This window comes from Lepidochelys kempii, chromosome 11 (assembly GCF_965140265.1).
Source record: "Lepidochelys kempii isolate rLepKem1 chromosome 11, rLepKem1.hap2, whole genome shotgun sequence".
NCBI classification, from domain to species: Eukaryota; Metazoa; Chordata; order Testudines; family Cheloniidae; genus Lepidochelys; species Lepidochelys kempii.
In genome coordinates, this window is record NC_133266.1 from 66,172,647 (window position 1) to 66,185,677 (window position 13,031).

At 40.2% G+C, this 13,031-nt stretch overlaps 1 protein-coding gene across 5 annotated transcripts in view; it reads right to left on the minus strand.

The window, feature by feature from the left end:
- The window catches only part of ERBB4 (erb-b2 receptor tyrosine kinase 4), a 972,415-nt gene that overhangs the window by 577,231 nt on the left and 382,153 nt on the right, over positions 1-13,031 (minus strand). For all 5 annotated transcript variants that reach the window (XM_073306719.1, XM_073306718.1, XM_073306716.1 and 2 more), the window contains exon 2: positions 7,606-7,757. In XM_073306719.1, coding sequence (XP_073162820.1) covers positions 7,606-7,757 — 152 coding nt within the window. The remainder of the gene's footprint in view (positions 1-7,605; positions 7,758-13,031) is intronic.

Consider the following 13,031-nt stretch of genomic DNA (forward strand, 5'->3'; position numbering starts at 1 on the left):
TGTGGGCTTACCATGGATTTACATAGGGTCATTATTATATTTTCTTATATCTATCCCTTTCCTAACAGTTCCTAACATTCTGTTAGCTTTTTTGACAGCTTTTTTTGTATATGTAGTTAGGATTATGTTTTCCATTGTGCATTACTTTGCATTTATCAACATTGAATTTCATCTGTCATTTTGTTGAGCTATCACCTAATTTTGTGATAACCTTTTGCAACTCTTCATGGTTTATGTTGGATTTATAACTATCCTGAGTAATTCTGTATCATCTTCAAACTTTGCAACATCATGGTTTAACCCCTTTTCTAGATCATTTATGACTGTATTGAATAGCACAAGTCCCAGTAGAGATCCTTGGAGGACTCCCCTATTTACTTCTTTCCATTTTGCAAACTGACCATTATTCCTACCCTTTGCTTCCTACCTTTTTAACCAATTACTGATTCATGAGAGGACCTTCCCTCTTATCCCATGACTGCTTACTTTGCTTAAGAACTTTTGGTGTGGGACCTTGTCAAAGGCTCTCAAAAAGTCCAAGTACACTATATAAACTGGCTTACCCATGTCCATAAGTTTGTTGACCCTCTCAAACAATTCTACTAGATTTGTGAGGCATGGTTTCCCTTTACATAAGCTGTGTTGACTCTGCCCCCAAGAAATCATGTTCATCTATATGTCTGATAATTCTATTTTTCACTTTGGTTCCAACCAATTTGCCTGGTAATGAAGTTATGCTTACTATCCTGTAATTGCCGGGATCGCCTCTGGAGCCTTTTTTAAAAATAGGCATCACATTAGGTATCCTCCAGGCATCTGGTACAGAGGCTATTTTAATCAACAGGTTACATACTACAGTTAGTAGTTCTTCAATTTCATATTTGAGTTACTTCAGAACTCTTGGGTGAATACGATCTAGTCCTGATAACTTATTACTGTCTAATTTATCAATTTGTTCTGAAACCTCCTCTACTGACACCTCAATCTGGGACAGTTCCTCAGATTTGTCACCTAAAAAGAATGGCTAAGGTGTGGGAATCTCCCTCACATCCTCCGTAGTGAAGACCAATGCAAAGAACTCGCTTAGCTTCTCTGCAACAGCCTTGTCTTCCTTGAGTGTTCCTTCAGCACCTTGATTATCCTGTGACCCCACTAGTTGTTTGCCAGGCTTCCTACTTCTGATGTACTTAAAAAAATGATGTTAGATTTTTAATTTTTTGTTAGGTGCTCTGCAAATTCCTTTTTGGACTGCCTTATTATATTTTTACACTTGATTTGCTCCTTTCGATTTTTCTCAACAGGATTTGACTTCCAATTTTTCAAGTATGCCTTTTGTCTCTCTTGTTTCATCTCTCAGTGACTCTGTTTCCCTTCCCATTCTTAGTCTGCCTTGTCTATTTGGAGTTCAAGCTTTGCCCAGCACAACAGGGCCCTGATGTCAGCTGGGGCTTCTGGGCACTACTATAATATAAATAATAAATATTGGACAGCTACCCAGATTGTTGCAAAACACAATTTTACATAGCTAGGCAGCATGGTAGATGAGGATGCGCAAATATGTCGAACAGCTATAAAGTTGCTGTGTCATTTGTATCCAGTTAACATGAGCATGGATAGAACAAGTGACACAATCACACAGTCAAAAAAGTATAGTGTGACAGGGCATTACAAAAGAGCATTGATAAAGTCACCATACATTATTTTCTAAGGACACCGATTATAGATTCGATTATTTGGACATAAGTTTTCATAACAATTTGAAGGAGGTATTGTTAGCAGTTTAGTGTTTCAGTCATGCCTTTTAAAACAAAATAAGCTGAATTGGTTAAATAAAATCCAGTGACAAGAAGACATTTTGCTGACTGTAAACTGAAACGCTTTACACCAGGATTAATCTAACATAACTCTTGTGTACCAGATTTGTTTAATCGAGCAAGTACACTTGCAAATGATTGTTTTGTGGCCTAATAAATGCATGCTTTATGTAGAAAATTGAATATCAAGATGCCTTTGAGAAGTACAAACTGTCTATAATATAAACTGTCAGTCTGTGCTAAATGAAACTAAAACAGTTTCCCATTTTCTCAAGCAAACAGTCATCCACAAAACAAAACTGTGTGGGATTTGATCCTTTCTGAACAGTTATTTATCAAACATAAAGAAGGGCTAATCCACAACTCTGGCCTTGACTACACACAAGAAATGTGCACCAGCACAACTGGATTGATTAAATTACACTGGGGCAAACCCTAGCACATTTGTGCTGCAGCGGTGCAAGTTGAGACTTATTTCAATTTACTAAATAGCATCAGTGGATAGGGCACTGATTGGGATCAGGAGACTTGGTTCAAATCCCTGGCTTTGCCACCGACCTGCTGAATAATCTGGGACAACCCATGATCTCGATGTTTCCTGTCCCACCCTTTGTCTTGTCTTGTCCAGTTGTAAGCTCTTTGTGACAGGGACTGATTTGCCCTATGTCTAGTGCAAAGGGAGCCCAATCTTGGTTGTAGCATCTAGGTACAAATGATAAATAATAACATTAAATCAACATAAGCCTCATATCATGCTGGTGTAGCTTGTTTACGTTAAGAGCTTGAACTGGTATAACTAAATCAATTTAGTTATATTGGTGCAAGCATAATCATAATCTAACTATGAATACATAATCAAGCTACCTCAGTACAAAGTGATCACTCTATAGCTGACCTCTCAGTACTCGTCCTCAAAGGAAACCTGCACAACACTTTCAAAAGACGAGTCTGGGAGCTTAAATTCATAACTTTGCTTCAGAGTTGCAGCCGTGTTAGTCTGTATTCGTAAAAAGAAAAGGCGTACTTGTGGCACCTTAGAGACTAACAAATTTATTTGAGCAAAAGCTTTCATGAGCTTTCGAAAGCTTATGCTCAAATAAATTTGTTAGTCTCTAAGGTGCCACAAGTACTCCTTTTCTTTTTATAACTTTGCTTGACACTAAAAATCATGATCTTAATAGAGACACTGGATTTATGGTTTATTACAACAACCTGTAACCCACTAACCCTCCATTTTGCCCTACAGAGGTGTTAATAGGCCACTTCACCTTGAATGATCCCTTAGAATACATACTAACTACTTATGCTAAACGATCCGTTTAATCTTGTATTTAGCTGTGACACTTGGAATACCTTTCCCAGACCTGAAGAAGAGCATTGTGTAGCTCAAAAGCTTGTCTCTCCCACCACCAGATATTGGTCCAGTAAAAAATATTACCTCACTGACCTCATCTTTCTAAATCAATTTAGCCATATCAGTGAACATTTCTTGTGTGTAGATTAGGCTTCAGGAGAAAGAAAAATATGGGGTGAAGGATAACTGTTCTGATCTGATGTACAGTCTGAAATTCATGAGCTTCCTAGTAACTAATCTCTGTCAATTTAGGTAAGACCAGATGCTGTCATCCTGTATTCATGCGGAGTATTACCCTTTCTTGGCAAGGAGTCCCATTAAGGTCAGGGCTACTCATGAAGAAAGGTACTACTTAATCATAGAATCACAGAAATGTACGACTGGAAGGGATTTTGATAGGTCATCTAGTCCAGTCCCCTGCACTAAGGTAGGACTAAGTATTATCTAGATCTTCCGTAACAGGTGCTTGTCTAACCTGTTCTTAACAACCTCCAATGACAGAGATTCCACAAGGTCCCTAGATAACTTGTTCCAGTGTGTCACTACCCTTGCAGTTACGAAGTTCTTCCTAATGTCTAAACTTAAATCTCCCTCGCTGAAATATAACCCCATTACTTCTTGTCTTGTCCTCAGTGGTTAAGAAGAACAATTTATCACCCTCCTCTCTATAACAACTTTTTATGTATTTGAAGACTTATGTCCCGCCTCGGTCTTCTCTTCTCCAGACTAAACAAAGCCAGTTTTTTCAATATTTCATCACAGGTCATGTTTTTAGACCTTTAATCAATTTTGTTGCTCTCTTTTGGACTTTTTCCAATATGTCCACTTTTCCCCAAGTATGGTGCCCAGAGCTGGACACAGTGTTCCAGTTGAGGCCTTATCCCTGCTGAGTAGAGCGGAAGAAATACTTCTCATGTATTGCTTACAATACTCCTGCTAATGTTAATTAATGCAATTAAAGAGGGCAGAATCTGGTCCTAAGGTCAGTAACTGTCCTATATGATTACCTGGTGCTTGAATTGGCAACCAGTTTCATCTATCTGCAGGCAAGTCATATGAGGTTTATAAGACAGAATGACAGCATTTTACACTCACCTTACACAGGAATAAGTCCCTCATTCAGAAAGGTACTTAAGCAGGTGTGTAAATTTAAGCATCAGTCACTCTCTTTGAAGTCAACTGGATTAAGCACAGGCTCGTACCCGCTTAAGGACCTTTTCGAAACAAAGTAGAAAGCACTGGAAAAGTAGAACCATTCATCTTTAATAATTAGACAACTGCAGAGTTAACACCCAAACATGAAAGCAATCCATGTAGGTGTTAAGTGTCTGAATAAATATGAAAGCTGGGCTGTTATTTTTTAATCTTCTTCCACAGTGCAAATAAAATCATCATTTTACCCTCCCGTTCATGTTGGTATTCATCTGCTATTGCAGAATAAGAGGTAAAGCCCGCCTTGCCTAGTTCAATAGGTCTTGCCTGTTTACTGGCGTGAAAGTTTTCTGAGTCAGGATCAGTACTAATGAGGAAGAAGGAAGGCTTACATAGATGCTCATCAGCTAGACACATAAATAAGCCAGCTGTCTGTCTATTGGCTACTTGAAGCCCATTTGAGGTAGAAGGAAAGTAAGAAGACTGGGGGTGGAGGGGAGCAGGGCAGGCTGTGCGTTACTTACATTACAGATTTCACCATTTAAAAGGCTAAAAGTGACTAATATCCTCGCTCTTGGTTAGATCCCATCTGCCACTTTTGTTAGGTCATTAAAATTGCTTTTAAAATAAATAATAATGTCTAACTAATGAATGTTGAATTATTAGCATAAATATGCTACCCTTTTATTTATTTATTTCCCCAAGAACACGTTTTCCTCTGTTTAATGACGATAATTTATCATATTAGACTAGAGCTGCCAGTTTGTTTTCATATTTGTGTTTTTCTGCCCCCCCCCTCCCGCCCGAGACATCTGTGAGAGGGCAGTCCCAGGTAAAATAAATAAATAAAAGCCTTCGTAATGATCTCCACAAAGCCAAAGCCAGTAAATTGCCTTGATTTACCACTGATGGCCCTCGTTTCTTCTTCTCATTTGCTTAGTTTATGGCTATTTTTCCTGTAATATTTTCCTCTATTTTTCTATTGAAGGCTTGCCCAAAAAAGAACAGCAGAGGAGTTTGTATGAAAAAGTAGAATATTTAGCGTCACCGGGGAAACAAATAGGAGAGACCTTCATTTTCATTTCTAGTTTGCTTAATGAATAGGCCACAATTGTTCTTTTAGTTAGGTGGGGCCAGCTTTAACCACAAGCAATCCTCACTGAAGCCATCCTCCGTGGGAAGCCCTGATTCAGTAATTCACAGCATATCCTGATCTTCCTCCCCAAACGGTCTGCCAGTGCAGTGAAAGAGGGAGGAATTTAGAGTTGTGAGAAGCTTTCACAACTAAACTTGGAGCCAAGCAAAACTGTTTGCAGTTTCATTACGTATCAGAAACTTGGGCCAGGTTCAGTGAAGATTTGTCTAGAGTAGAGTTTGTGTTCCTGTTTTAATGTGAGTTAATTGATTGGCAATTAACTAACATGGCTCTGAACATTAGTCTAGACAGTCAATAGACACTTGTTCTAAAGTTGGTGGTTTACCCTAGGACTCACCCTTTATGTTTGCAGAATGTCTAGACTATCATTTGCAATTGTGTAGCTAACTGGTCATCAATTAAACTGAATTAAAACTACCCTCAATGCACCTTTTAGTTTGAGTCAAGCCTGCAAACCATTTAGCAAGCTTGCAAACTGGTCTAAGTTTTGAGCAACCATGAGCCCAAGTTGAGGTTTGGAGTGGAACTCATATGAAACTGCAGTGATTTTAACCTGAAAAGAAGGGAAACGTGCCAATCAGACTAAAGTTTGGTTTGTGCTTCAGCTTTGTTAGAACTAACGGTAGGAAGTTAAATCTTTGTGAACTAATATTAAACAAAAGGTTCACATAAGACCCTGCAAAACAAAATGAGACAGCTCTAAAGCAAATATTTTGCCTATCCCTAATCTTTTCCAGGCCAACGATCCAAAGAAAAATATTTAGGGTGCGCATCTGCCCTCCCATTCCTTCCCCTAGACTGATATTTTGACGGGCCTCTTCCCTCGGTCTCCACATCTCCTACAATTGTTATCTACACACCGACACACACATTTAGAAACACAGAAAGGGGTTTTATGAGAGTTGTACATAATCAAAACAAGCCATATAAGATGGTGCTTTACTCCATTTGAATCATGGTTTGACCTCATCCATATTGACCAGCTATACCATGTTATGGCCCATTTGGGTCACAATCATACTAAAATTTGTTCTCCCTTCCCCTGACAGTCATTCCTATCCCTGAAGATCTCTTCCCCTCACACTGCAGCCTTAATCCGGTGGAAAACACGCTCAAAGGAGCAAAATACACTGGATGATCCCATTAGCTGGATGTTTCTTCTAAAACAGTCAACTGTCAAAGAATAAACTACAGTGACGTTTAGTGGCTCTTAATTTGGCTTTCATCCTCCCCATCTCTCTTGATTACTATTGTCAGGCTGTCTGCAGTCTTAGAGTGATAGCACTACGCTAATACGTATGCAGAAGGGTTTCTTCACAACGGGAAAAGCTACCTGTATAGACACAGATACACACATATATGCACGTGAAAACATAAATTCTGCAAAATAAAAACCACTGACGGGGCACATGACTGACGCTGCCCTGTGACAGGGCACCACTTGGTCCACCACTGACATCCTCTAGCACCTGGAGACTCCACTTGAGGTTTCACACATTGTAATGCCACAGCGAGGGTGACCAGATGGCAAGTGTGAAAAATCGGGATGGGGGTGTGGGGTATTTAAGACAAAGCCCCGAATATTGGGGCCGTCCCTATAAAATTGGGAATTCTGGTCACCTTAGCTACAGCTGTGACTGGACGGGGTGTTACTGAACATGTTAGTAAGGGTTAAGTGTTACACAAGTATTAGGAGTAATAGGAGTTCGCCTATTGTTTACCATTTTAACTGTTTCTGCCTGGCATTTTACTAGGATTAGCCTGTTAAAACCAGAAGTGTTTATCTGCAAAATCCTCTGACCTTCCTAGGTCCCTTCCTAACACACCTTCACACCAGTTTGCAACACAGAGAGGCACAAACACATTAAATGTCATATACTATGAACTGCCAGTACCTTCTATCAGAAACCCTGGTAACTGTACACTCAGTGCCTCACTCACAACAACACTGTTGTTCTTGTACTTTGCACCTTGACCTTGCTGTGTCTTTTTATGGTCTGCTTCCATGACTGGCTCAGCCAATCAGCAGAAAAGAACCGTCACTTACGAACAAGACACTCTGTTATTGTGCAGTCTAACACCAATATCCGCTCTCACCATGGGGAAGGTGGAAAAAAGAGGTTGCTTACCCTGAGGAAGGAAAGATCACGGTTGTGTTCAATGTTGGTGATTTCCAGGTTGCCCATGACTACCTCACAGTTCTCATAGTACTTGCGCAACGCACGATATTGCTGCTCCAGATCAGACAGAGAACTCAGCTTGTTCTCAGTGCCAGCACACACTGCAAAAAAGAAAAAAAAATATGTACATGATCTATAATGATCAGAGACGCAGAAGCAAAGTGGGGAACAAAAGTTGTAGGCAAAGCTACATCCAGCTGCAATGAAAATCCTGTTTTAATCTCTGTATTATGTCATGAAGGAAAACGTTGCAAGTTGCCTTAATAGCAACAGTAGTGAGAGGTAGCTACAAATATTCTCCATAGTAATCTCAGTGGTATAATACGCATGACCAAAAGAGACAATGCTGTGGTACTAACCAGAGAAAAAGCAAAAGGCTTTATAAAACAGAAATGAAAGAAATATTACAAATCAATGCATAAGTAAGAAGTAAGGGCAAAATCCTAGTTTCAGAGAACCCCATAGGAGATTGCCATTGACCAGAACATGTCTCTAAATCTAGAAGGGCTATTCATAATTTCAACGATTGTAAGACCAGAAGGGACCAAAGTATCATGTATTCTGGCCTCCTCTCTAACACAAACCAGATAATTTCAGCCAGTTACTCCAATAACTTGTGTTAGACTATAGGAAGTTTTCCAGAAAGATATTCCAGTCTTTCAAGTTTTTGTAGGAAGTACAGAAGGAATAAACAAAGAAAATTTCCTTTTCTCTTCTCTATGATGATTATAATGAAATATACACACATATGTTAAGGATCAGGCAAACCAGAAAAACTTCAAAAACATTTTTTGAAGTGTAGTTCTCTTCTGAAAACTCACGGTCGAAATGGCATCAAACAGGCCAGCCCATGTGTGCTTCTTTCAGTGGTTCCAAACAAAATCTGTTCATTTACAAGTGAAAAGATGGGGGTTTTCCACCTAATTGAAACTCAGCCTGATTCTGAAAGTCAAGCTGATTTCTTTCCGGGTGTGACCTTCCTTAACAATGAATATTTCACACTCAAAACATGGTTAAAGGAATATGGTGAGATTCATTTTCTTTTAAATGGATTTTCTTTATGTTTCTGATGAAGCACGCTTTAAATAATATGTCATCTTTTAAAGATTATTTTTTAAAGCAGGTAGGGAATTTTCCAGTTCATCTGCTAATGTTTAGAAAGGTCATTTGGACAAAGCAAGAGCAACACCAAATGTGCTCAAGGCAGAGGTGAAAGTAAGCCGGTACACCCCAGTACAGTGTACCGGTAAGAGCCGGTGCGCCGTACCAGGACTGGCTTTCCCAGAGGGCAATTTAAAGCCCTGGGGTAGCGGCGGCAGGGATTTAAAGGTCCCCGGAGCTCCAGCCGCTGCTACCCCCCTCCCCTGGGCCCTTTAAATCCTGGCCTGAGCCCTGCTGCCTGAGCCCTGGGGTAGGGGTGGGGGGGCTCTGGCGGGGATTTAAAGAGCCCCAGAGCTCCAGCCACCGCTACTGCGCCGGCCCTTTAAATCCCTGCCGGAGCCCTGCTGCCAAAGGCCTATAGCTGGTAGCTCGGGGGTGATTTAAAGGGCCCCGGGCTCCCAGCTGCCACTACCACAGCTGGAGCCCTGGCCCTGGGGATTTGAGGCCACGCCTCTTCTGGTTGAGGCCATGCCCCCTGCTCAGGACTCCAGCGTACCGGTAAGTCCTCTAACTTACTTTCGCCCCTGGTTCAAGACCACCTTTGCTCCCCTTCCTTTACATAGGCCTGACTGCTGCCTCTTCTGCTTCCATTTTGCTTCTGCTGTTACCAGTGAATACCCTCTTTCTGGGCCGTGGGGGAAAGCACGCTGTGACGCATGACCAAAAGGGTTAATAAGCATTCTGCAGGATAAATGACTCAAATTCAACCCTTAAAAACATATCAGGAGATAATGTTTGTGTATTTACATATATACTGGTAGAAATCAACATGGTCCCTGTCTATGCTGTATTCTGTTAATTCAGAGATCAAAAGAGCATCTTAACATGTAAATGAACTGTAAACATTGGATATCACTGCATTCATCTCTCTTTGAAGTGTATAGCAAATCATCTGCGAATGGTAGAAAAAACAGGCAATTGCCTTGTGTTAATCTGTGTGGATAATTACCGGGATGCTTAGGAAATGGATCCACTTCAAAGTCCCCATGAGTGCCTATTGTTCCACTCAGGGCTCCGAACTGTCAGAGAAGGCCTGGAATTGTATAAAAGATCTTTGGGTCCCAATCCTTTTTATCTCAGATCTGCTTGAGATTGCATGCAGGGGAAGCCTAAGCCATAAGAACTGAGATCCTAGTTCTGACTGGACTGCCCTGAATATAAACATTGGACTATAACCTATGAACTATTTCTGAAAGAACTCTTTGTATCTACAAAGCTCTCCATCTCTCTATGAATCTGAATCTCAAGATGGAGTCATGTCTGTATGTATACTGATCTTTTAACCAGTTCTCTCTCCCTTTTCTTTTTTAATAAATTTTAGTTTAGTTAATAAGAATTGACTGTAAGTGTGTATTTGTGTAAGATCTGGAATATTCATTGACCTGGGAGGTAACATGTCCAATCCTTTGGGATTGGTAGAACCTTTTTCATATGATGAATAAGATTTTCATTAATCCTTATCATATTTGACTTGGGTATCTAAGTGGAGGCCTGAGGCCAAGTTACTTTAAGGGAACTGTGTTGTTGACTTCTTTTGTAACCAGTGAGGTATAATAAAAGCTATTTTGTGCTGGCTTGGTAAATCTAAGTATTGGAATATCCACCAGCTTTGGGGATTGCCTGCCCCATTCTTTGCAGTTCACCCTAATTGAGTGACCTCAGCTGGCTCCCGTGGGATTCCAGTCACACATGCCCTCCCAGAGCACTGCAGAAGAGGGATGTTATCTTTCCAGTTCAGGTGACAGGAAGTTCTACTGTCAACTAAATGGTGAAGTTGATTATACACTTTGGCTATGTCTACACAGAAAACATGAGCAGTAAGTGTATTCCTTATATTCATTACTGGCCTGTATGTTTTATAATTTTAAGGTAATTTTTCAAATAAATATAGGTCAGTTTTTAAGTAGTGCTCCAGAAGGGAGCTGGAGTTCAAAAACAAATGTTAGCTCTCAGCAAACAAAACAAAGCCCATAAAAGGAAATCCCCAGTGTTACACCTTTTCATAGACTTTCTCAGCAATGCAGTTCTCAAGGCATCTCTCCTCCCTGCCCAGGCAATGAGGCACTGCAGGGTACAATACGAAATGATAAGAAGCCCTCCAGTAGTGAACTGTCTTCCCAATAATGACAAATCCCCTAATGAGAACCATCCTAAGAAGTTCTTCATGGGAAGATCTAAAGATGCAAGACTTCAGAGTGCCTCCACCCTCCCTTTGCTGGGACTTGAACTCCTAAATGAAGCAGACAAAGCTGATAAGATTTTTTTTTTTTTACTGGAAGATATAACTAGCAATGAAAAAATGATCCCTGTGGTGACTGAAAATGCTGGTCCTATTTATAATAACAAAGGAGTTTTGGTTTATCTGGAACAATGTCAGAATCCCCGCTAGGAGCCAGAATCATTAGGGTTCTTTGTGCAATGCCTACTGTAAATTTCATAAAGCATGCTCATATATCATGTTCAGATGTCTTTTTGGAGATACAAGAAAGAATCTCTTACTAGTCTTTCAAGATCTGAACAGAGGCCAAGGCCAAATGGAGAATAAGCTCTTTTGGAGAAGGAACACAAAGTGGCTTGTGACATACAACATGTAATCAAAAACGGGGGCACCAAGGTCAGGAAGTGTATTTTAAACTGTTAGTAAATGGTACTGTTTTAACTATGCATTTTTAACTGTGAGTTAAGTGGACTTAACAAGGTACTAAAGCATGCACCTAATTTTAGTGAGTAGCATACACTCATACGCTTAAATTTGAGCACATGCTTAACTAACTTGCTGAATTTGGTCCCGAGTTTGCATCTAACCCAGACTTTTATAGAAGGTATTAAATGAGCCATCTCTCCTATTTTTAGTTCTTGTAACAAAAACAATACCTAGCACTTATCTACTGTTACTGCTTTTTAAAATTAAATGCAACAATAACGCAAATATTTTAAAGGCTGCCAGTGCAATATATGCTTCAGTACTTATGGGCGTTAATACATTTATGCCAAAATATGTCAGCTTTCCCCTGCAATTCAAAAACTTTGTAATCTATATTTCATAAATATAACAGTGCCCCTTCAAAGCACATCACCGTGTATTGTTAAACACATTTATATACATCACCAGAAATTGACTAGCAGCTATATAATAAAGATCACACATTAAGAGCAGTCCCCGTAGGAGCGCCTCCATCGGTTAAAAAAGAACAATTCACTTGCCCCTGACCTTAGTCAGAGGAGAATTGCCGTGTATGTATCATCACCAGATAGTTTCTCTCACTTTTGTACCTGCCTTGGTCACCTCTGTGATGTGAATATTCCAGCTTTGATTAGAAATTCACACACCACGGGTGTCACAAGGCTGGTAAAAACGAGGGAGAGTGGTTTCTGTATGTGCAATATGCACAGGGAAAATCTGTGATTGCCTTACATTTTCCAATAAAGACAGACAAGCAAAAAGACAGAGTGATCGACAAGCTATAAAGGGGATGCCTGTAGCACACAGCTTTGAAAAATAAGTTTCTCTGCAGACAGGGTATCCACAAGCATATTACAATTCCCTCACATTTGTTTTTATTATGGCAATAAGCCCTGACGGTCGGCACCGATGCATACCTCTCATCGGGTTGAAGGCTAAGTGCTTCCCACTACCTGAGAAGTCCAATTTCTGATTAAGACACATTGGTGTGGTTTATCGCTATTCAAGTATGGCTATGTCTCAGTTAAAAATAAAATCAGCTAAAGATAGTTGTGTGCAATGTATCCTTTCCCTATGAACAGCAGGTCCTAGTAAAAGGATAAAAAATAGAAGACAGATTATAAATACCATCTCCCAATTAGCTGGAGTATATCTATGGTTTGTACAATTTTGCTAACCCCTTCTTCTTTTAATTGATTTAATTTAAGATGTCCTGGACTATTCCTTGCTACCCTCCAGAAACCCTACTGCTCTTTCAGCTGTAGTTTATAGCCTAGCAGCCACTTTCGTTTATATAAAAAGAAAATGTGGTCTATTAACTGGCTCCCAGTTTAGCTTTTACACTAGAAAATGGGCTATACGTGGCTGACAGAGCCACCGATTGTTGCTGACAGGGCATCTTGGAACTCCGGAGAAAAGGACAGTTCAAAGCGTCATTTCCGACCCCCCACATGCTCTCACCCCCCACCCCAATCGCTTCTCTTCATCTCCAACATTAATTTTGTGTCCCTGCCCCACCACCGTTTTTTCC